Source organism: Dinoponera quadriceps, unplaced genomic scaffold (assembly GCF_001313825.1).
Source record: "Dinoponera quadriceps isolate SergipeBrazil2010 unplaced genomic scaffold, ASM131382v1 scaffold1153, whole genome shotgun sequence".
In the NCBI taxonomy this organism is placed as follows: Eukaryota; Metazoa; Arthropoda; class Insecta; order Hymenoptera; family Formicidae; genus Dinoponera; species Dinoponera quadriceps.
In genome coordinates this window covers 327,824-351,953 of record NW_014555324.1, presented here as the reverse complement: position 1 = coordinate 351,953, position 24,130 = coordinate 327,824, and the positions used below count along the sequence as shown (strand labels likewise).

The following is a 24,130-nucleotide window of genomic DNA, read 5'->3' as shown; positions in this document are numbered from 1 at the left end:
GCGACCAGGAAGCCTTTTTCACCCGTAGCGACGAGGTCGAAAATCTTTAATTGGCAATTAGAGCGACGGAACAGTCCGTACGCGAGGAACTGTTGCGATAGTTCGCCGCCTTTGTTATGCATTGAGACATTGGATGTGTAGTGGCTATACATGGCTTAAGTACGGTTCTGTTGTTTGAGTTTGTACCTCGGATACCGGAGTTCTCGGACGTATCTGTCGCGCCCGGAGGATCCGCGCGTCCGAATACCGAGAGGATACCGAGTATCGGCTAGTCGGACGCGCGTTTCCACGCGGCCTTAAAACTAAACTCTAAAGGATTAGCCTGGAGAAAAGTGTACGCGCGAGACACAGCTGTAAGCTGCACGAGGCCGGTAAAGATACTTCAGATCGATATCCGGAAATAGTAGTAGATCGTTCGTCGTCGGAACGATTTCGAACCGATTGCCGGAGGAAAGTGATCCGTCGTAGAGATCCTTGCTCCTTTCCTTTTACTCTCCCTTCTCTTACAAACGTTGAATTTGCCCTTCGTTTCACCGACCCTTGGGTTTATAGATCGCCCCTTTACGACTTATCGTAACTGTAGTATCGTAAAACTTCGGCTTTGCGTATCTGCGCTTCCTTACGAATTTTTAATTCCATTTATTTGATTTCCCCTTCCTTCCTCCCCCCTCCCATCAATCTCCTTGTTTTCTTCCAGTGATTAAAAGAAACAACATTTTTTTTTTAACTATACTACAGGCTCTCTGTTGATTTTACGAGTTCCTACTGCCACCAGTTTACGGTTTGCGCCATTTCGGGTCTTAGTATCGATTTCCAGTTCTATGGACACTTTCCGTAGTTCCACAAATCGGCTTATCGGACTAGTAAATATTTGAGACATCGGAGAGACGAAGTTACAGGATATTCGAGTGGCAAAGATTCAGACGTCAGTACTGGGCATTTATGATCCCTCGACGAGTTTTCGCGAATGTCCTACTGGTCCCCATGCTTTCTCCGCAATCGGCTTCGAAATCCGCGTTGAAATCGATCGTAGAAACGAACGCGATTTTCATGAAACCTTTGGATTTCAGACTACTATGGAGGAGGTGGCTCGAGGTGATCCGAAGTCGTCGTTGCTGCAGAAACTACTGTCCGAGTGACTGCAGGCCACCGCAATCCCGTTACGCAGTAAAGGATTATATGTAATATATGTTTGAGTGTGCGCGGAGAGCGAAACGGAGATACAAGGACGTAAAAGTACGGAAGAGAGCGAGAGGAAGAGAGCGCGAGAGAGTCTGAGAAAATGAGAGGGAGAGAGAGAAAGAGAGAGAGAGAGAGAGAAAGAGGGGGAGAGAGAGGGAGAGAGAAAGGATTATAAAACGCATATACACTCTTATACGTAATGGATACTATTGTATTATATGTAACGCCACACACGGAGTCAGTATTCATATACGTATCACCAAATACAATGCGAAACTAGCGCGCGGTGCTCTCTAGAATGTGTTACTCGTCTATCAGCCGAGGAGTAGAGACGAGCGAACGTACGAGAAAGGGACTCAGAGAGAAAGAGAGAGAGAGATTGAGAAAAATAGCGATAATATAAGGGAGATGAAGAAAAAGGGAGGAAAACAGCGGTACTTTTTTTTCCCCCTTTCCTTTTTTACTTTTCGAACTCGAAGGACCAAAAGTTTCCGTTTCCGTTTGGCCGTGCTGAGATTTCCTGAGTGAGTACCGGATCGGAGGAGGGTAGTGTCGAGGTTGCGGTAAGGGGAAAACCAAGAGATTCTCTTTCTCGTCGAGCTCGTCCCGGCTTCGGACAACGATACCGAGATATATGATATAACGATCGCAGGCATACCGACGAGATAAGCCCACATCCGCATTTTACCTGCCGATAGGTGTATGTGTGTGTGTGTGTGTATCATGTTTTGTGCGTGTGTGTGCGTGTCGCGTTCTCCGTCAGTATTGTATTTGGTATATCAGCAAGGGCGTGCGAAGGGAGAGGAAACTATGTAGGTACCTCAAAAGGTATACTTTACTATACCACTGGCTGTTGAACATAGAAACTATTTATAGGATTTAATTATTGTACACAGAGGAAAGAAAGAAATAGAGCACTCTATTCACGTATTCTCCTTAATTTAAAAGAAGAAAAACATCCTTTCGACTATTACATTTATGAATAATATATTTGTGATTGTAAGAATCTTCAACCAAAATGTGACAAAGAATACTTGTTGTTGTTAATATGATTATAACTATTATTATATATTATAATAACTATTAATTATTTTATTTTATTTTATTATTCTATTATTAATAATATTATTATTATTATATTATTATTATTAATATCATTATCACTATTACCAATATTCTTGTTGCAATTACTATATTATTATAGTATTAAGAATTATTATTATTATTATTTTATTATATTATTATTTTATTATATATCGATATTGATATTATTGAACACTTGGAATATGCATATTTCTATTCAATAGTAAGAGTACCTTTATATATATATAGATATAAATACAATATATATATTGTATAAATGTATATGTATATATATGTATAGTGGGTTTATGTACGCGTTATATATAAATAATAGAAGCGGACATTATTTATGTATAATCGATATATAAATTGACGTATATTTATATATCTATACATGCGCGATGAAAGAAAGAAAGAAAAGAGGAAATCGATCTTCTATTTTGCATAGCTCGGTAATGATTCTCTTTTGGGTCTTAGATGCACACTAAATTACTTCTAAATGACATCCGTTGTTATATAAATGAGAAAAAGAAATCTTCTAATTACACTTACACGCGTATACGCACACGACGCTGCGCGCGCGCCCGTATGCGCGTACATACATACGTACGCACGTACGTGCATACGCACGTGCGCGCATCCTATGTGTGTATGCGTGTGTGTGTGTACACGCGTGTACACATACATATGAAAGAAATCTCACGCAAGTGTCTTATTTTTCCAGGAAGTTCACCACTTATTAAAAGTTGGAAGAAATCGCTACTAGAGGTTCCAAATGCGTGCGATTACGAACTCGGTGCGGGGTAAGAGGAGGGGGGGGGGGTTGATACGCGCGAAAATAGCGTCGGCGACTTTTCGCACTGGCGGAATCTTGTTTTTTTTTCTTGTTATACGCGAACTTAATGATGACGATGATGACGATGAGCATACGCGGGAAAGCGTGTTTCTCTTCCGTTTCATTTCGGCGTGATCCTTACATGTGATTTTGACGGACGCACGTGGCAATTAGTAGAGTTACTTAGAGTATGTTATTATCTCGTTCGTTATTTTATAGTGTGCGTCCGTCACGTGATCTTCTCTAAAAAAAAATTCCGAAAGTTTTATCGAGAGGGGGAAAAGAAACGCGTTTGATTTTCGAATTGTTTGCGAAAGTTCGCTCGTATCGCCTTAGTAATCGGAGGCTACCGAAGTGTACATAAAAGATGAGAGAATTTTAAATGGGGGGGAGGGGGGAGAAGAGAAATCGAATTTTCATTCGTTGCGCGTGTCTAGCGAAAAGCGTATAAATACGTCCAGCGAAAACGCGCGTGCGTTGTTGTTATTTTCGTTGCTTTTTGATATTTTATACAATATAAAATACATTTTATCCGCGTGGCGCGAAGAAAAGAGTACGACGGTGACGACGATGACGGTATAACGGTGATGATGATGATGATGATGCTGTGATGACATTTAACACTTGGCCTGCTCGTCCCCTGTTGCTTTTTCTTCCAATCGAAAGCAGTTACAAAGTTGTAATCTCCGTAAAAAAACACACATCCGTGAGGTACTCTGAATATGTACACGTACATACATAGGCATGTACTCGCCTGTGAACGCGGAAATACGTATATTACGCGTACGAGAGCGAGAGATAGAGAGAGAACGAGTGTGAGAGAGAATGGGAGGGAATGAGAGTGCGAGAAAAAGGGAGAGAGAGAAAGAGAGAACAATAGAGAGATAGTACTCACGTACATGTTGTGTATGTCGCGCGTGTGCGTGCTTATGTCAGGTGTATGCAAGATAGATGGATGATAAGAGATGATGTTAAGCGTGTGTGTGCATGTATGTGTGTGTGTATGTGTGTGTATGCGTGATGCGTGCGTTGTTCGTAGGCACGCTCGTACGCGGGTGTGCGTAGCAAATTACGTCATATAGATAGATCATATGTGCTTTCTAATGATGAATAATTTTATAAATATAAATATAATACCGATCTCTCACCGTGTATGTTCATTTCGATGAGCTTGTATGTGAACTTCCGTGTGTCCTTAAGAAGGTCCGTTCGTCTTTTATTATTAAACTGACAAATGATCAACGTTCTTGCTCCTTCCAATTGATTCTCGCAAATTGAGATGGATAATGTTGGCAAAAAGAATCGAGTATGAAAAATATCGGTTTCTGATAATTGCAATATAATATTGGAAAAACGTTGGAAAATATAATAGATTAATAGTTAATTATTTTTAAATAACACTATTTATTTGTGTGTACAATACATTATTAGTGATAGTATTTAATATTTGATTTGTAATATTTATATCTTTTCTTTTAGTAAAAATATTTAGTATTTCTCACGCGACACGCGTTGCCGTTTCCTGTGTATGTATTTTATTTGAGTTATTTTTAAACCCGCCCTATACTCGGATTTTTATTTTGCAATAGTGTCACTTATCGCCGTGTTGGAATGCCTTTTCTTTCCAGTTAGTAAGCTGAGATTCAAACTTATCAGATACGCTGTTTAATTGTGCTGTTGGAAAATAAAAGTACTAATTATCTGTTTTTCGTTACTTTAAAATGAAAATCTGATTGTCATTCAGCTATTTAACAACGAAAAAGCCGTTCGACTAGTCGTTGAGTAATAATACTTGCGAATAAAATTTAATCGTTCTATTTGAAAATAATATTTCATCCGCGCCGCGAGTCATATTACGACCTTGATTTATCGAGCAGATTCAGTGGCGGCTCGTACCGGAGACTTTGCGAACTACATTTTTGGAAAACAATCCGCAGAATAGTTTCTTTTATTAGTTTCTAAATCTCCGCTACAAGCCGCTACTGTCCTCGATAAAAAGTCGAACGAGTAGTACAACTCAACGACTGGTCAGTCTAATTTTATATTTTCAAGTTTGTTGATATTTTTTTCCATGACTGTAATTCAACAGCAATTTAGGTGACACATTTTACTCCAACATTTATTAAATATCTCTTAGAGAGCACGGCTCAACGATTAAGTCGGACGAATTTTTATTCTTCAGTGACACTTTGTTGAAACGACTCTTTACACTTTCACCTTTATCTGTATAATTTCTGGAATTCTTGTAATGAGAAATCGTAGACAGACATTTGGGAGTAACTTTTGTAGCGTATACAAAACGATCTTTATTCAATGCGGTACATAGATAGTTACGATATAGCGATACAACATATATCACGTTAATTTAATTATTATAGTGCTCTTTTTTTTCATATATCGCGTCGGCGATCGCTGAGTTATTGGCAGTTTACGACGGGACGCGACAGGTCCTTTTTCTATTTGGCATACGGCAGTTATACGGCTCTCACGGCAGCCGGCGTTGCTTTCTCTCTTTATCGGGCGCGCAGGAAGAGATGAAGTGGCCGAGAGGCGAGAGCGTAGACCTTGTAGACAGGATGGGAATGAATCACATCGACGAATTCTCAAGAGCGCGATAGAGGGGCCCGAGATAAGAATTTTCAGATAAACAAACCGTGGTGTCAGTTTCAATGGCAGTGGCTTCGAGAAAGCAACCCGCTTCTTCCGGCCCGTGTTTTCCTCGTCATCGAGACTACGTCGATCGACCCTGTTCCAAAAAAAAAAAGGGAGAAAAGCGAACGTTTATTGACACACGATTTCTTTCCCAATTAACGCGAGAGGCCGTGCAAACGATATCGTGAGAAATCCCTCTTAGCGGTCTCCCTGTTCCTCGCACCTCCGTGTCGTCTGGATTATCTCAAACGGCTTACTTCGGCCTCCCCTAATCGCCTTTCAAGTGTTTATTTACGCTTTCCTACCCGGCCCCAAATTCCACGGACCAGAGAGGGTACGCCCGGGACCCGTTACATATATAACTTAACTAGTAGAAGAGAAAGAGAGTTTCTGGTTTTCTTATATACATAGGCTTGCTACGCCCTGGCACGTCACTGACGCCGCTCGCGTGTTCGGTATTGTGTGCGCACTTCTTGTATCATCCCCTACGGCTGATTGTCGGACTCCGATGGTCGCTCGCCCTGTCTGCCGCGCACGCGACCCCTCCTGCGTTGGTTGTAAACTCGGTTGCTCGGATATCTGTCTTGGTTGTTGGTGTATCTGTCCTGGTTGGAGTATCTGTCATGGCTGGAATATCTGTCCTGGCTGGAGGAGTATCTGTCCTGGCTGGAGTATCTGTCCTGGTGGCCGGGGTATCTCTCTTGGCCGGGCCGCGTTCTGGGCGGCTGGTAATTGGGCGGGTAGCGTGGCGACGGAGGATAATGCACGTTGCTCGGTGTTCGCTCGCTGTTGGCCGTGAAAGGCTTCAGGTCCGTCCTTCCGTGAGCCTCAGTGACGCGCCGACGGATGCACACGGCGCAACGGCTCACCCGGGACGTGTGGTCGGCCTTCAGAGTCTGCTGCAGCGGCTTGCGGAACATCTCCTCATCGCGGATCGTCGCCAGCCAATAGGACGTTGCGGTGGCGAAATAGTTGCAGCTGCCCAGGCCACGGCATTCGATGAACGGCCGGACGCGGAAATCCTCGAGGCAGGATCCCGGGGAGACCAGTGATTGACCACCACCGTCGGCGGCCGCGTCCCTATGCTGCAATTGGAACGAAGGAAATGCGTCATTCGAGAAATTACTCTCTTTCCTGCGTCGGGAGGAGCGATTTTTCAAACAGGTGCTTCGTTCAGGTGGCTTTTAGAATGGCGTATCGTTTGCTAATAACAAGTTAACACGTTGAGTGTCTTTCGGTGCGGTCTCCATTGGTCGTGCAAACGTCTCGCTGATGATCAAATATATGTAAAGTACAATAAGTATAGTTCAAAAAAAAAAAAATATATATATATATATATTTTAATTTTATAAGCAACTTAACAAGTCGCGGAAATGTGACAGTGGCGGTCACCGGTGGCCCCCACGCATTCAAAGTTAAAGAAGATATGTCTCGCTTGACGTTAATTTAAGTGACCGCATTGTGCTGCTCGCACAGGCTATCTCGACCGACTCTTTAACGGTATTATCAGTTCGATGTTTGACGATCGATCTCACCATGAGGAAACTGTATCCGACCCAGATTTCCTCCCAGCCACCCGGGCATTCGGGTATGGCCATGGATTGACTGTGAACGGCTATCACCCTAGTCGGCGCCTCGCAGACGGAACATCTCGATATGTATCTGCCAACTTCCGGTGCCGGTATCGGTGTCATCATCGTCGGCATCGGCTCGGTCGTGCTCAGCCAGTAGCTGTAGTCGTTACGATTGGCGTAATCGCACACGTTGTTCAAGTTGCAGAATAGGAAGGGCATGGTGGAGAACTTCCTGACGCAGCTACCGGCGGCGCCTGGATTTATAATACGATTTTACGATGGCGATCCTTTCTTCGATAGATCGTTTCTCGCGATTAGAGTATCACTTGTATCTCGCCGAGCTCCAGTAAATTAACGGTTGAACTTCATGCAATACGCACAAGTAATGAAATTAATAGCGTGTTGATAAAAATTAATCGTTGTGCTTCATGAAACTCTATTAAATTATTTATATACTATTAGTTATTCATATGTATGTGCATTAGTCACATGTATATTTCAAGATAATATATTATTTGTTATTATTTTATCTATGTGTGAAGAAAATCTTTTGTCACACTACTCACCGAGATCCTGCGCGTAAGCCCGTCCATTGCCCATAGTGTGCAATAGAGAAAATCCTTCCCACAACTTGACGGAATTTCTCGGACAGGTCGGTATCATTTCGGACTGCGAATGACGAGCAAAGTAAAAACCTCTATCCCTCGGGCCGATTCCGTTCGGCGCAGGTACACCAGGTGCGCCGGGGAGGCCTGAGGAATTGTTTTCCAATTTAATAAAACATATATAAATACATTCTCTCCTGTAACATTAAGTTATATTAATCCAAGAATAAAATTACAGACGTTCGATTATTAAATATGTTTACATCGCGTACGCTCATACCTGGTGCTCCTTGACGTCCAGTTGCTCCACGAGGTCCTGGGTAACCTATGGGCCCATCTTCGCCATCCGGTCCTTGCAGTCCAGGCAGACCAATCATACCTCTCTCACCTTCTCGTCCTGGTAGACCGTCCTTGCCAGGCTCGCCCATCATTCCGTCTTGTCCACGGAAACCTGCGTAGCCATAATGTTACAGGTTTGTGCGATATCCCTCAGATATCGCGATTTGTTATTTTTCTGTAAAGGAAAGTGCCCAGTACCTGGCAATCCTGGTGCTCCTATATCACCACGCTGTCCTCGTCTCGGGAACGGCGGGAAAGGATTTATGCCGAGTTCTCCTTTTGGCCCCTGTAAGAAGCGCAATTGTTTTCTACTTATCCGCAGAATCTCGATCACTCAAGAGTAAAACCATGCGAGAAAAGCTGTATATCGTGTGTATTGGATCCGAGGATATTAAAACTCACTTGAGGCCCGTCAGAGCCAGGCAATCCGAGCGGACCGGATTCACCAGTGTCTCCTCTTTCTCCTTTCAGTCCGGGTAGTCCGTTAAACCCGGATAGACCACTATCACCCTTTATTCCTTTCGGTCCCGTTCGACCGTCCAGTCCGTGGAATCCAGGCTCGCCAGGTTGTCCTTTGGCGCTGCCCGCGGGTATTCCTGGCTCTCCGCGTATACCTTTCGGGCCTAGTATCCCAGGGAAGCCTTGCACTCCTTGCAAGCCCGGTACGCCCGGTATGCCGACGAATCCTCTGAGACCTGATTGGAATATGGTAAGTTAAGAACGATTTCTTTACTAAAAGAAAAAAATTTTTTAATATTTCTCGTTACAAAGGATATGCGAAGGAACGAGACTGACATTAGTTGCAAAATCGAGAAAGTTATAGAATCTTATTAATGTTGGGAAGAGCAGTTAAAACATTGAATTTCCAAGTTTCTTCTATTCTTATATTTGCTTGAATTAGAAAAAGTCGCGACTACAGCGACAAATGCGAATGACAGGAAACCTGGTTCTCCGACGATTCCTCTAGGCCCGCGAATGCTGTCGCCTATATCCCCAGAGATTCCTTTAGGTCCGTTTGGACCGTATTCACCGGGAGCCCCCTTTTGTCCTGGACGTCCTGCAATAGCAGGCATACCATCCAGACCAGCGCGACCAATCTCACCGGGCTCGGCAAATTCAGGAGTGACACCTGTAACGAAAACAATATAATGTATACGAGGATAACCGTGACGATAGGCTTGACGGTGTATGCAGATAATAATACAAAATTCTTAGATTTTTATTCGCGAAAGTTAAATTGGGATATTGATAAAACGTTGATCCTATCGTAAAACTTAAAAAAAATCGAAATTATTGATAACATATGTCTTAACTTCGTTGAATGTGAAAAGGAAGAACGCGAGACTTTCGAAACCGAACAAATTCTGAACACGAATGAAAAATCCTTCTGTTGATTCTTTCACCAACGAACGCATAATTATATTATTATACATGTCGTATCACTAATTCGGACGTATCGAGAGCACACACGTAAGTACTCAACTACCGGCTTGCGACATCGAACTAGCCTGAGTACAAAGGCTTATTTACCTGGAAATCCGGAAGGTCCTTCATCACCTGGCAGACCAGGGAAACCGGGCAATCCTGGGAAACCGACGGGCCCCGGGTGCCCTCGGTCTCCGGTTTGACCCTATGTAATGGATGATTAAGTAAGTTCTTCCGAAGTTGCGGATATCCGATCTAGCCATTGCGTTCACTTACCTTGCGGCCGTATATTCCGATATATCCTGGCTCGCCCACTTGTCCTTTCACACCGGGGAAACCGTCGTAGCCGCGGTTACCGTAATCACCCTTCTCCGCGAGAGCGTAAGACGGCGAACCAGGTTCGCCTGTGTAGCCCTTAGGTCCGGGAGCGCCCATTATGCCCGGCACTCCTCCGAAACCCGGCTCGCCCGGCATTCCTAATGTAATACGTCCTCAGTTAAGTGCATTTTATTTTTTCGTAATTAACGAGACACACATGTCTCTAATCGTAATTTTGCACCAAAACATCGATATAAAATTTCATTTATACCTTATCGTGCAAATTTTAAATGTATGAAGAGTAGTGAAATAACAACGTTATAAAACATGAAAATCCCGCATGGAGATTTGTCGAAAGATGTAAATAGAAGAATCAAAAGGTAAGAGAAAGCGGCCGAATTTGATGATTATAAAAATTCTACGGAGTGTATATATGTAATTAAATTAATGAGGGCACGTGTTGATCATGTACCTGGTCGACCCATCAAGCCAGGATCGCCATCGGGACCGCGTTTTCCTTTCAATCCATCGAATCCAGCGGGACCGATCGGACCTTTTGCACCTTTCAAACCGTGTCTACCGGGTGTACCCGGTAAGCCCCGCCTTCCAGGGAAACCTCGATCTCCTCGCTCGCCTTTAAATCCATCAGGACCCATGTCACCGATTTCTCCCTTAATAGATTGATATACCGTTATATTTTTCGAGATCGTATGTTATTGTTAGTAGTTGGAACATAACAACGGATGCAATCGCGTCACGTATTTGTGCTTTGATTTATATTTTGTAGATTTTTTTACTAATTTAGCACTCTCTACTCTTTTTAAGTCCTACTCTAATCATAATCCTTTCCGTTATACTTGAAGTAAAACGTGATAGAAGTTCAATAGTATAACCTAATGAGAACGTTATAATGAATCCTGGCTGAAGTTCTGATTATCACGCAGCATTACATGACTTTTTAGGAGCCGATAGTATAACTTTAGATGGACCCGACAACCATTAAGATCAATCCGAGCTGGACCATGAGATAAATTTCTAGTCGAGATTCCCTCAAAACTTCCGGATAAGACGCACTTACCTTTGGTCCCTCAGGACCGTCGAATCCGTCGAATCCAGGTTCACCTTTCTGCCCTTGCAAGCCGTTGAACCCGTCGGTGGACAATCCTGGTTCTCCAGGTAATCCCGGCCGGCCGTCGAATCCAGTCAGACCGGGTGGTCCGATTTCTCCCATGAAACCAGGCTCGCCGCTATCACCTTGAGGACCACTGAAGGAGTTCTCGCCAGGAGGGCCAGGGTATCCATCAGGACCAGAATCACCCATGATACCTTTATATCCAGGCGATCCTTCCACTCCCGGCACGCCGGGGATTCCGGCGTCTCCCATTTCTCCCTTAGGTCCGGGCGCTCCGTCTATACCGTCGGCACCGAGCCAACCAGGCGGACCTGGCATGCCGGTCTCGCCGACTTCTCCTTTCTTTCCTGGGGCACCTGCCCGACCTTGTATACCGTGCATACCTTGGTATCCTTGAAGTCCCGTGTCACCATCGTCACCACGTCGTCCGATGAAACCCACTTCACCCTTCAAGCCCTTCATTCCGTCAAACCCGGAAGGACCATCGGGACCTGGTAACAGGTGTTTTCGTATTTGTAACTTCAATGCTGCGTATCCACGTGCAGGAAAAAATTGTGTGTTAAATTTAACACATTTCCCGAACATAAATTCGTGTTAATTTAACACAAGGTGAATATGTTGAAAAGTAACACAAATATTATGTCAAGAATCAACACAAAATTAATACGTTAATCGACATTGAAGTATAAAGTGTGTTATTTTAACACTTACACATGTGTGTCATTTTAATACTTACATATGTTGAATATCGACACAACAAAATATTGAAATAACATAAACACAACATATTATTAAACATATATATATTAACACACGGATATGTTAAAAATTTAACACAAAACATTAACTAATGACCGATTTTAACGTAAGTATAAAATATTTGTTATTGTGTAGAAAATGTTTATGTCGTCGCGTAAATGTTATTAGTTTCTTGGTGCTCACCAGGTACGCCGATATCTCCAATTCTTCCAGACATTCCAGGTTGCCCAGGTATACCCGGTAGACCTCGACTGCCTTGGACACTATCGCCACGCTGACCTTTGGTCCCCTAATACCGATCAAATTGATTGTTTTAATGGATATTCTCAGCAAAAATTCAACGTGAGATTAGTTTCTCGTAAATTTCGATGAAGTTGAAAGAATCTTTCCGGGAACTGTTGGGAAGAATGCACTCACTTGAAGTCCAGGCAGTCCCTCGTAACCAGGCGCTCCTTTTGCACCCCTGACACCTTTCGAACCATCTTCTCCTGGTCGTCCGGTGAACCCTTGAGGACCAGGATTACCGATGTTTCCTTTCTCACCGTACCATCCGCGTTCTCCGATCTCGCCGTAACTCAAGTTCGTACCCGGGTCTCCTCGGTCACCTTTGTTGCCAAAGCGACCCTATTACAGTGGATTACGTGCATAAATTTCGTTTATGTAAGAGTTTCGACAATTCAATTAACATTAAAACTACCATAACTGAGATAAGTTAAATTATCAGCGCAGTAAGATATCTTGATCGTATCAATGTGACTTACCACAAAACCTACTGGTCCCTGAGAACCAGGGGAACCTGATGTACCACGGTATCCTTGATCTCCCGGCATTCCGGGGTAACCTTTCAAGCCTATAGGACCTTGAGGCGAGATACCTGGCGAGCCATACTCACCGGGTAATCCTATTAGACCTTCGTCTCCTATGTGTCCTTGGAAGCCTTTGGAACCAGGCCAACCTACGAGAAGACGTGATTCAGTTTCATTTTAACCTCGTCAACGTGTCAAGGAAGCCAACATGTGAGGTATTTTTAACGGTACTTTTCAACGTACCGGGAGATCCTCTTTCACCCTTGAAGCCCTTCTCGCCCCTAGTTTTTTGAGTGTGTTCTGCGGCTTCTCCAACATCTCCCTTGCTACCCTTGTCTCCCTCGATTCCTTTGACCCCTGTTGCCCCTGGATATCCGGGGTCTCCGCGCAAGAAAACGACCGGCACCGAAGCGTCCTCACCTTTTTCACCAGGTATGCCGTCCCATCCCGGCAAACCGTCCCTTCCCGACAATCCTGGCGCGCCATGTTCACCCTACAGATTGAAATTCCAATTACAGAGATTGGAGATACTTTCGACTCATAAAATGCAAAATATGGCATTTTCTTTTTCACATGTATGAATTATAGATACAAACCTTTTCTCCTTTCGGTCCAGGTACGCCCGTGTCACCGATGAGTCCCGGTTTTCCTCGCGGACCTCTGAGTCCTTCCGGTCCAGGTAAGCCTTTCTCGCCGATGTCTCCCGGCGGACTCACAAACTTCTCGCCTGGAGGAAAGAATATCTTGCCTGGTTCGCCCTTGGGTCCTTGGACTCCCGCAATACCAACTCTTCCGTTGTCACCCTCAAGTCCCAGAGGTCCGATTGGACCTCGTACCCCTTGTATTCCTTTAAGACCTCGAGGACCAGGCAGTCCAGGGTAACCCGACAAACCCGGATACCCGTCCAAACCAGATTCACCGCGATCTCCTTTCTCACCAGGTAGACCTGCACGATGATTAATCGAAGATTAGATTTTTTTATTTCTTCTATCCTTATCTATTTAATTTAACTTAATTTTTAACGCTTTAATTCAACTTTTTAATTTAATTTTTAAATAATTATCAGATTATCGGAAAGATTACTTGATAATTAGAGACTTTACATGTCATTTTTTTCTATCGTCATTGTTACACACAGTATGATGTTACTGATTCGTTGAGACTATCACTGCTTACCAGGTGAACACACGCCACAGTCGTCTCCTCGAAAACCCTTGGCGCCCTTAGAACCGGGCCTACCGGGCCAGCCATCGGGACCGGGGAAACCCGGTGTGCCCGGCAGACCTCGTTCTCCAGGTGGTCCACGGATTCTTATGCCTTTCCCGGGGAAACCCTTGTCTCCTGTTCGACGATCATATTTATTTGTAATAAACACATGTAAAAGTTATCTGAGGATAAGATTTTCAGAACGATATTAATAGACTTGGTAATAATTGATAAATGAAATTGTTGTATAGCATATACAACAATTGCCTTGATAGTTGCAACTTTGGTATCTACAATTTTAATGAATATAAATTTGTGGGAATTTGTTAAATTCTATTTCAATTCCTTATCATGCCGATAAACGTAGATTTCGACCTTACCGGGAGGACCGGGATCACCGCGATCACCAGAAGAGCCTAACGCTCCCGGAATACCCGGGATGCCGTCAGGTCCTGGCGGTCCATTTATCGATACACCAGGGAATCCTTTGGCTCCCACGGTTCCGGGTGAACCGGGTGGTCCGGGAAGCCCTTGAGGTCCGATAGGTCCCGGTAAGCCTGGAACGATTCAGACGTCTCTGCTCGTCAGCAACTTTTATTCACGATGTTTTTCGTTCAAGAAATCATACTCCGGGAAAAAATTATTATAAATAAATTTTGTATCTCTCTACATGCTCATATATAATCATATAAAAGTATATCTTACATCTATACAAAATGCTGTTTTACAAGAATAATTAAAGTAAACGCTTATGTTTATGGCTGACCGGCTGATGTTAATTGAATCAAATTATTTTTTTCCGTTCTTCATTCAACAGTACTTTTATTTCGTGTCGACATATATATAATTATACATAATTATATACGTAGCCATATAGAGACAAAATTTATATACATGTCAATTACGTATATAATTATATATAATTATATATAATTTTATATAATTATATATTTTTTTCCCGGGATTGTATTATCAACAAAGGTTTGTGCAAGAAAGGTTTGTGAATTACGAACGTACCGTCGTCTCCTTGTTCTCCTTTTATGGACGAGCCCTTCACTCCCGCCAAACCGGAGATACCCGGAGGTCCTGGTAGCCCCGTTGGTCCTATGAAGCCTACTTTTCCAGTCTGACCAGGTGTTCCAGGTTCCCCAGCCTCACCGGGAGGACCTATAAAGGTAAAAGAAGCACAAAAATATTTTTGAGTTCCAAAAATAAGCTTTTTCTCACGCAATTTTCCATTGATACATATAAAATCACATAATATTTTAATCCATCTTAAAATAGTTTACTATTAGTTTTTATATATTAATATTATTATTAAAAAAATAATATTAATAGCAACGTTCTCATATTTCCACGGAAAAAGAAATAACGCATTGTATGTTTATACCGACCAAGATCTCCTTGTATTCCGATATTTCCGGCAATTATCTCGTCGAGTTCTGGAATATATAACCCAAGCTCTCCCTCGGCACCCTGTTTGCCAGGTGGACCGCGATTTCCTTCTTCTCCTGGTTCTCCCTTTATAATAACAAAAGGGATTTAATGATATATATATATCAATCTTTTCTTATAAAGTTTCTACATAATATGTGTGATACGCTTACGTCAGTCCCATCCGGTCCAGGTGATCCGGCATATCCTGGGGCTCCTTTCTCTCCTTTCTCACCAGCTGGGCCTGGCGGGCCCTCGACACCTTGCTTGCCTCTTGGTCCATCGTCACCTTGCTCCCCTTTCACACCTTTAACGCCCTGGAAGCCTGATCGACCCTGTAAAATAATTGCATATCGTTTAAAGTTGCGATCGATTGAGAAATTTCTCGTGAAAGCAAATTTTATATTCTATATTTAAAATCTTTTTATTTTTCCGTGAAAGACACCAATATATCATTTTATTTCTCGGCCCTCGATCTTTTAACGAAAAATTAAGAACTTAATGAATAAAAAATTAGCATACGAGTAAGTAATACACGAACTATAATTTTCGAATGAGTTGTTAATAAAACCAAACGGACTACGTTTGTGCTAGCTTCAAGAAAATATATTATTTTTATAAAATAAGGTTACGTCATTTCTAGGAAATCCATGTTGGAAATCCAGCCGTCTCTATTCCATAACTTCTGATTAGTTTCGCAATCACATCTAGCATAAGGTTTGATTTACCCGTGGACCTCTGATACCCATTTCTCCCTTGAGGCCCCAACTTCCTAAGTCGCCTTTCATGCCCTTTGGTCCAGTTGGACCTTTCACAGGCGTCGATTTTTCTATCTTCTTATATTCATCTTCACCCGGTGGTCCAGCATCTCCTCTGTCACCCTGTTCGCCAGGCTGACCCTTCACACCGTAGACGGTATCACCACGGTCGCCTTGCAAACCCGGCAATCCGGGTGCACCTGGGAAACCCTAAGGAAAGATAGATATCGTTTTCATCTCATCGCGAAATTATTATTACTGACAGATATAATCCCACCGAGATGCTTCGTAGGAAAGTTACATCTTAACATAATAGATTTTCAAACTATAGAATATATTGAAGAATGCGCTCTCAAATCGACCGAGTCGTCCCTTTACGGAATTTCGCATTTTGCGCTACGAAGCTAGTTTTTCAATTAGCTGATCCTGTCCAGATCCATTAAGAGGCGCGTACTGTCGAGAGATCACGTGCGATGCCCCCGAGACACCCGGTATGCATTGATGCGGCTCTGCCTATATGTCGCATATTACATTGAAGTTACATCTAGCGCAGCACGGCGTAAGTGCATGTATTATATATATATATATATATATATACATATATAGATGTATATATATGCATTATAACTCCATTATAATGCTAATTTCAGTGCACGTCCCGGTCCGTCCCTGTTTATTTTTACTCGCGAGCGAAATGGAGCCGGAGCACGCACACTTCGCAGAATCATTTTTTATCGGCGCGGAGCATGATGCGTAGTTTTTGTTAACGTGCACGCACACAGTTACATTGTAAAGTTTAGATTTAAAGAATGACAAAAGTGACAATGATTGCTCAGTGAACTCGTTTACTTTCAGAAACAAAGCGCGAGTTTACCGATTTTGGACATTATTTATCGATCCGCTTACTGTACGCTTGGACGGGAGGTGGTGACCCGAGGTTCAACGCCATTAAAAGATTACTCGTACAATTGCGGGACGCGATTAACGCGTGTTGTCAATGAGGGAACCGGTTTTCGGTAGCTGATTGTCTTCCCCAGTGGCGTAGTGGATTTTTGCCCTGACGGCTGGCACAAGATGGAGAATCCATGCTCGTCGGGTTTCTCAGAAGCCACAGGAAGATTCGCCAAGCGGAATCTTCTTCTCCTTCTCCTCTTCTTTTTCTTCTGCTTCTTCTTCTTCTTCTTCTCGAGAGGAGACAGCATTCGCGCTATCAGCGACAGACGTGTCAGCAGATAGTAGCCTGCGACGCTTCGGATTTCAGCGGATCGTTTCGTATTTAGCGATTAAGTACCGGGGTCCTCGCACATTTTAACAGTTTCTTTCTTTTGCACATCGTACTCGCATTCCGGCCGGCACCACCCTCGAGAGCTGATACGGTCGAAGTTACTCCTACGTTTGCAAAAATTCGAAGAAAAGCGACGTAGTTCCTCTGCGTTAACGCTCGGTTTAATGAGCATGGAGGAAAAAAAATTCAAGCTCGAAGGAGAGGAATAATTCATGCGCAGTTCGAATATTACGTTGCCAATCTGTTGAATAATTTTTTCGGGTCCAATGAATTAATACGATCCGATCGATGATTAATTAAAGACATGTTACATTGCTTGGAACTATCTTAGCGCGAGAGTAAAATAGAATAGAATCAACTTTATTACATTCTAGGCTAAATCCTGTAAGAGCAACGATTTAGATTTGTATATGATAAAGATACAGGCAGTCGTCACCGCGCGTCTCAAAATATGTCACGAGTATTTCTGGCCTGTTTGCAATATCTATCTACAAGAGCTGTTTGGAATGCACATACGCACACACAGATAATCGTTCATCTTGAATTTCTGCACTTTGTTACTCGTTGAGTAACACCGTCGACCTTCTCCAAAGGTACGTGAAGCTATGTGTTCTCCAAAAGAGCAACAGAGAGAGAGACAGAGACAACTTTTAGCGCTCGTTCGGTTAATAAGTTGCGTCAAGCAAATTGCAAACGAGTACAGGTCTCCTCTTGCCGCGTACAGTGGCGAAAGTAGCTGATAAGTAGCGAGTATATAATGTAAAGTAGTAAGTACACACACGCCGGGAACGCTAAACCTCCTTGTAAAACGTTCCCCGTGTTTCAGGGAATACGTATAACGCGGCGCACGTAATTCAATCTTACGGGAGTAACTCGGAATACTACGCGGATACAAGTGACGCAGATAACTTTCGAGAGACCATCGTGTCTGCTATGCGCTTTGAGAATCTCGTAGAATTTCCTTAGTCTGCTTTTCCGCGCACCGAAGCATCCGGCGCCTGTTGTATCATCATATTGTGCCCTCCCTCCGGCACCGAGGAGGTTATTCGAGAGAACTTCAACTACTGCCTTTTTATTCTCAATCAATTGACGCAAGCCTGTGATTTCCCGATAGATTCTCTCGCTAATTGTTGCTAGACCTCGAAATTCTGCCCAAAAGAAAGCGGTGAGCATCGGATAGCCTGTTAGCAGTTATTAACAAATGAAGCTCTCTGCAAGCTGTTTTACGTTAACCATTATGTTTTCTATGAACTTACGTAAATTATTTCAAAAAACTTTGATCTCGTAAAAATTTTAATTTTTTAAATTTTAATTCATAAATATTTACGATACACTACAAATCCAAGTATGTTATTCTTATATGCATAAACGTCTAAAAATGACACATTCGATTGAAGCTCGTTTTACATGTTTCTTGCCGTTTTAGGTCACGTCATTTAAAACGTTCACATTCATGATGCAAAGAAGAGGTCACATTTTGTCGGACAGTGTTAATCCGCAAAAAAATAAAAAAAAAAAAAAATCTCACCATCCGCGACTAAGACACGCGATGACGGCCTCTCTTTCGCGTCCTGAACATTCATTTCGACCGGTGAGGCACATTTCCGCGTAAAGCTCGGTCAAGCGTTCGCGCTTATGTTCCAAGGCGACGTTTGACCCGTGTGGCGTGTAAGAGGATTCCTCGGTGTGGTTATCGCGCGATATCGCGGCACGGCGCCCTTTTCGTATTCTTTCTGGCTCTACCCTCCTCTTTAGCCCCGGTACCCCGTTAAATATTGCCGGGGAATACTTCGGCCGGCAGACGATATTTCATGCGAGCAGGTGGCGTCTCGCAAAAAGGAACGAGAGAGCTGGAAAGAGAGAGAAGAGACGGCGGCGGTGGCGTGTCTCGAGAGCGGTCTCTCCTCTCTCGCGCCGTCCCTCTTCGGGGACGACCTAAACGCTCGTACGGGGTTCACCGGCCCTCGAGTCGGCACCGATCGACCGCGTTACGGTACCTTAAACAACCGGCGGAGGGGAGGAGGGGGGAAGGGGAGATATACACATATATACATAGCGGTCTTGTTGTTACTTACGAAGTCGCCGGTGTCACCTGGATAGCCTATTTCGCCGGTGAGCCCGTACGCTCCTGGATAACCCTGGAAATGTGATCAAAAAAGGAGCCGTTAGAGAATCGAGGATACTACAGCGACGATAGCGGATTTAACGAACGGCAGTCGTCTACGTGGTCCCACGGGAAGCGATATATATGTATGAATATACGTGTACTTCGCGCGGGTCATACGAAATCACGGCACATGTGGGTGTGTGTGATAACGTAGCATGGCAGGAGATGAGTTATTTCGCGGCTACCAAGAGTACAATAATTCGACTGTGAATGATACGGATACGTAGTAACGATTGTAACGCTACGTACATTTATAGAAATCCAACGTCCACGGGCACCGGTGAATCTCAATGAACGGTAGCGACATGTGCGCGTCGTTGTTAAATAGTTCGAGATTTAATAATGAGCGGAGATGTGAAGAGGGACACGGTTAAATCCAATCGTCGACTTCGTTTCATCCATCGCGGTTACAACATTGGATTTTCACGACGGACTGAGAGACGCGAAGGTAAATGATACACCGAAAAGCGAGATTGGTTGGTTCTTACCAGACAATTTCGAGCAAATCAAACGCGATTTGGTTGAAGGTAACGAATTTGGTTCATGAGAGCTAGAAATTCTGTCCCCTTCTACCAAAATGCGTTTGGTTGGCCGTTGTCAGATCCGAGCAAACTAACTTTTCAATATGAACAATGCCGGAACATCGACGTGAAAATTCTCAAAGACGCGATCGATCGATAACGTACATCGGACATTAAACGCGAGATGCTCTTACCTCTGGCCCGTCTATACCGGGATTTCCGCGAATTCCTTTGGCACCGACCGAATTGATACCTCCATCACCAGGTTCTCCCGTAGGACCATGATCTCCTATCGGTCCCATTATACCGCGCGGCCCGTAAACTCCGGGCATACCCGGTGCACCCTGGCGACCGTCCGTTCCGTTGCATCCGTCCAGGCCGTCCGGACCCGTCACACCGAATATACCGGAATGACCCTAAACAACATTCGTCATGGTCTCTTTGAATAATCCTTTTGTACACGGCGATCGTAGGCCGTGAGGTAATTTCGCTTCGCGAAATCGGAAACACGAGAGGCTCTCGGATTCTTCCGCAGTAGAAAGCGAAAAGATGGAAAAAGATAAGAACAAAAGTACGCTGCAAAAATTATTCGATTTCTTCTCAGCCCCAGTCTTGTTTGGATACGTAACTAATTGCTAGATTGGAGATTTTCCACATTTCCACATAGAAAAAAGTAAGTATCAATGTAAGATCCATATTTTCATTATACAAGCACGAATATATAGTCTACTCTGTGTAAAGATAAAACTTGCTCTTACATGAAGAAATGTATTATGTAGTTCCGCTAAAAATATATGTTATTCGAGAATAATTTTCGTGAATTGAGAGAAAAAATTTGGTTGGAAGGGACGATATCTTGAATTGTATCAATTTGAAGATATCATTCTTTTTATGCAATAATTTTCCCTCTCAATTCATGAAAATTATTATATAGAAATATATAGAACGTTGGAAACGTATCGAATCTATAGATACGTTTCGAAGAGCCGCAAAGTTAAAAATCCCTTCGATTTGTCTGAAAAGGTACGCCGATGCATATTTAAAGGTAGCGAAATACGAGATCGGCGATTCGATTGTTGACGCAAGTAAAACGTAAGCGTTATTCCTTTCTTCTTGCTTTTTTAGGTTGCGGACTTTAATCCAGTTTTATCGCGGTGATTTCACTACGTTAAAGTCTAATTCGGGAGGCGATAAAGCGGCTTATACGTACGGACTGTCCCGGATTTCCATCAGATCCTCGTATACCATCTTCACCCTAAACAGAAAGAACAGAAATTAAGTACGCCATTTTTCGCAGTCTCCTACTGATTCCAACAGCGGACACATTGCTAGCATATAAGTTTCATTCGCAAGATACAGCGAGGCGATGTGAAAAATTTATGTCTGAAACATAAGAAATATCAAGCGAGCGCTCCTTCTTACAAAAATATCTGTCATTGATTTGAAACTAATTTTTCCCGTGTACATCCAAATATCTTCATCCACCGCTGATTTTGTTCGCGCCTCTACGCGAGAACGACGCGAGAATGGCTGACACTTCACGGACTTTTACTTTTCGCTACCGGTTTCACTGTTGAAAACACCTTCGGTAAACATCCTTGTATCGCGTCGCGCCCAAGTCGCGAGGATCTGCGCGCAGGTTTCGCGTCGCGATTGAAATTTATTCGACGTTGCGTCGCGCGAGATTTACATCATCAATTGCAACTATCTCGATTGATTTTGCGCCCGAGTGTATCGTACGTAATCGTCGAACTTTCGCGGAGGCTGACTTTTCGAGTTGCCGTCGCGATCGATCTATTACCTCCGCGCTCAATCATAATTAACGTCAACGTCGCGCTCAAGTACATCTCCGTAACGTGAGTACGTCGTCGCAATTGCAGACATTACACCGTATCCTTGATTCGGAGGAAGGTCGCTCAAGTTACGCCGCGGCAAGTAACGCGAGCAGGCGGGAGCAGCCGGGTGTCAAGATCGTAAAAAGTGCGTCGCAAAAATGTGCACGCGAAATGCGAGCGTACATATAAAGGCGCCCGCGGCTCGTATAAAATATAAGCGCATCGTCGCCGGCGTCCATTACGCTCAATTCGCGTTGGCCAAGGAGCGGCGGCGGTAATGCAACGGCATCGCCGTCGTTTTCGCCTAATTAACGATGCACCGAGGCGTTTTGCCTGTTGTCGCTCGCAGAGAGTGCCCCTCCCGCCTAACGTTTCCAGACGGAGAATTACTTGATCGCGTAGTTTCGATATTCGTGAAAGTATTGCTGATCGCTCGTTATCAACCCTTCGAATCTGTAATAAATCGAACCGACATGGTAAACAACATTTTATACTTGTATACTTGTAATACGAAAATAATATTCGTTATATTTGACATTATGAATATGTCGATTTAACATACAATTTGCTTCCAAACAGTACCATATATTTTTGTGTGAATTTTAGACGTAATATTTGTGCTATTTTCCAATATATTCATCTTGTGTTAAATTAATACAAAAACTTGAGTGGACCGTCGACTTCGGGGTGAATGCAACAATAAAACTCTCGGACGCGAGAAGTCGCCTGAGAAAGCGAAACTTGTATACTCCCGGCCGTTGAAAAAGTCTTACGGTGTTTATGTTAATTCCGCGGGAAATACGTTTGTAGCGAACGCTAAACAGGCGGATTTTACAGCTCCTCGTCGGGTTTTTCGCGTACGTCCCACGCGGCTTATTTGCGCTGGACATCTTGCGCGGCTGTTGCATGTGCATGCGGCTACAGCGTCATTACTTGTCCCCTTTGAGTTTTGTTGTATTCGTCGAGAGTCAGTTTAAGGTTTTATGCGGGTCTCTACACGAGGGTCTCGTTTTATTTGCCGCTTTCGATGATGGCCTGTAAAGGGAAGTTTACCGAAGCGAAGTACAGTTGGGGAACCTTGGTTTAAAACAGTGAGAATTAGATTTTAATAAATGCCAATTTCATTATAAGATAATATTTTAGATTGTTTCTTTATAAAATTATAAACAATACTGCGATAAAACGAAAACGAATCTCATACTTAGAAAAGAAAATAAACTTAATGCGGTTGCGAAATAAGTGTTTTGAAATAAAAAAATGAAACAAATTCCCGAAAAGTGATCAATTTTCCATTTCTGATCATCGTTAGGTAGCCTAGAAATACGGTAGTGTTTGCAAATACTGGCTGGATGTTTGTAAAAATATGATCATGTGTTGATACATGTTCTACGTCACGTTTCAATAGCTGACATAATTTACTTGTCATTTCTTAGAAGCTTTACTGGCGCCGTTATCTTTTTTTTTGCTCTGCTTTTTAGCAACTTATCGTCGGGCCATATTGCTTATCGCCATTTAAGTGTATGCGATATCCCCGTATCAGTTATCCGATTTAAGCACCAGCAAAATAAGACGCTCATTATAATTACGGACGGAGTTGTTGAGGTTCATTAAGTCGGTCGCGAAAATCGTAAATCATAAGTATCAAATACCGTAAAAATACATGGTACATTCAGAGGGGAAAAATTTGCATAATATTATATATACAGTACATAATTCACAATAAAATAACATTGTATTAATGTCGGGGCTGATAAATATTTATAAAGTCAGGGCATTGTTTTATGAAAATTTAAAGAGAAATTTTTAATTACGGGGTCACACTCAAATAGAAATCAAAAGATTTTGAGAGAATGAAACCTCAAGGAGGGGATTGATGCAAGTAGATTAATAATTACAAAAATTAACATCATGCCGGTTATTAAAAATAAACATATTTGCAGAATAGTTATTGTTTGATAGCAAAAATTTAGGCTGCTGTAGATTTACGTTAAATGGAAATCAAGAAATCCGCTTACAACGCAGCTACTATGTTACGTTATCTCGCAGTATGAAATTTTTTTTAGCCCTGCCGATGTTTATCACATGTACGTCTACGCACATAAATGCGTGTTACATACGCATAACTTGCGTTCGAAACGAGCGTCTTTATCGGTTAACCTCTTGCGCAAGATGTGAGAAACGTGTCTGATCATTAAACGCTATAACAGCGGAGGA

At 43.0% G+C, this 24,130-nt stretch overlaps 2 protein-coding genes across 9 annotated transcripts in view; one reads left to right on the top strand and one right to left on the bottom strand.

Annotated features, from left to right (window-relative positions):
- The window catches only part of LOC106743841 (nuclear receptor coactivator 3-like), a 124,062-nt gene extending 121,826 nt beyond the window's left edge, over window positions 1–2,236 (top strand). For all 8 annotated transcript variants that reach the window (XM_014618061.1, XM_014618059.1, XM_014618063.1 and 5 more), the window contains one exon: window positions 1,071–2,236. In XM_014618061.1, coding sequence (XP_014473547.1) covers window positions 1,071–1,139 — 69 coding nt within the window. In that variant the 3' untranslated portion in view covers window positions 1,140–2,236. The remainder of the gene's footprint in view (window positions 1–1,070) is intronic.
- A 3,139-nt stretch (window positions 2,237–5,375) lies between these two features.
- The window catches only part of LOC106743829 (collagen alpha-1(IV) chain), a 55,926-nt gene continuing 37,171 nt past the window's right edge, over window positions 5,376–24,130 (bottom strand). The window contains exons 3-27 of the mRNA XM_014618040.1: window positions 21,292–21,336; window positions 20,276–20,497; window positions 19,469–19,531; window positions 16,079–16,318; window positions 15,524–15,685; window positions 15,311–15,437; window positions 14,934–15,083; window positions 14,297–14,473; window positions 13,887–14,051; window positions 13,307–13,656; window positions 12,954–13,203; window positions 12,666–12,859; window positions 12,322–12,528; window positions 12,088–12,193; window positions 11,092–11,636; window positions 10,486–10,684; window positions 9,972–10,171; window positions 9,801–9,900; window positions 9,214–9,399; window positions 8,673–8,965; window positions 8,469–8,556; window positions 8,212–8,382; window positions 7,893–8,078; window positions 7,288–7,580; window positions 5,376–6,837 (exon numbers count right to left, since the gene is read on the bottom strand). Coding sequence (XP_014473526.1) covers window positions 6,238–6,837; window positions 7,288–7,580; window positions 7,893–8,078; window positions 8,212–8,382; window positions 8,469–8,556; window positions 8,673–8,965; window positions 9,214–9,399; window positions 9,801–9,900; window positions 9,972–10,171; window positions 10,486–10,684; window positions 11,092–11,636; window positions 12,088–12,193; window positions 12,322–12,528; window positions 12,666–12,859; window positions 12,954–13,203; window positions 13,307–13,656; window positions 13,887–14,051; window positions 14,297–14,473; window positions 14,934–15,083; window positions 15,311–15,437; window positions 15,524–15,685; window positions 16,079–16,318; window positions 19,469–19,531; window positions 20,276–20,497; window positions 21,292–21,336 — 5,319 coding nt within the window. The 3' untranslated portion in view covers window positions 5,376–6,237. The remainder of the gene's footprint in view (window positions 6,838–7,287; window positions 7,581–7,892; window positions 8,079–8,211; window positions 8,383–8,468; window positions 8,557–8,672; window positions 8,966–9,213; window positions 9,400–9,800; window positions 9,901–9,971; window positions 10,172–10,485; window positions 10,685–11,091; window positions 11,637–12,087; window positions 12,194–12,321; window positions 12,529–12,665; window positions 12,860–12,953; window positions 13,204–13,306; window positions 13,657–13,886; window positions 14,052–14,296; window positions 14,474–14,933; window positions 15,084–15,310; window positions 15,438–15,523; window positions 15,686–16,078; window positions 16,319–19,468; window positions 19,532–20,275; window positions 20,498–21,291; window positions 21,337–24,130) is intronic.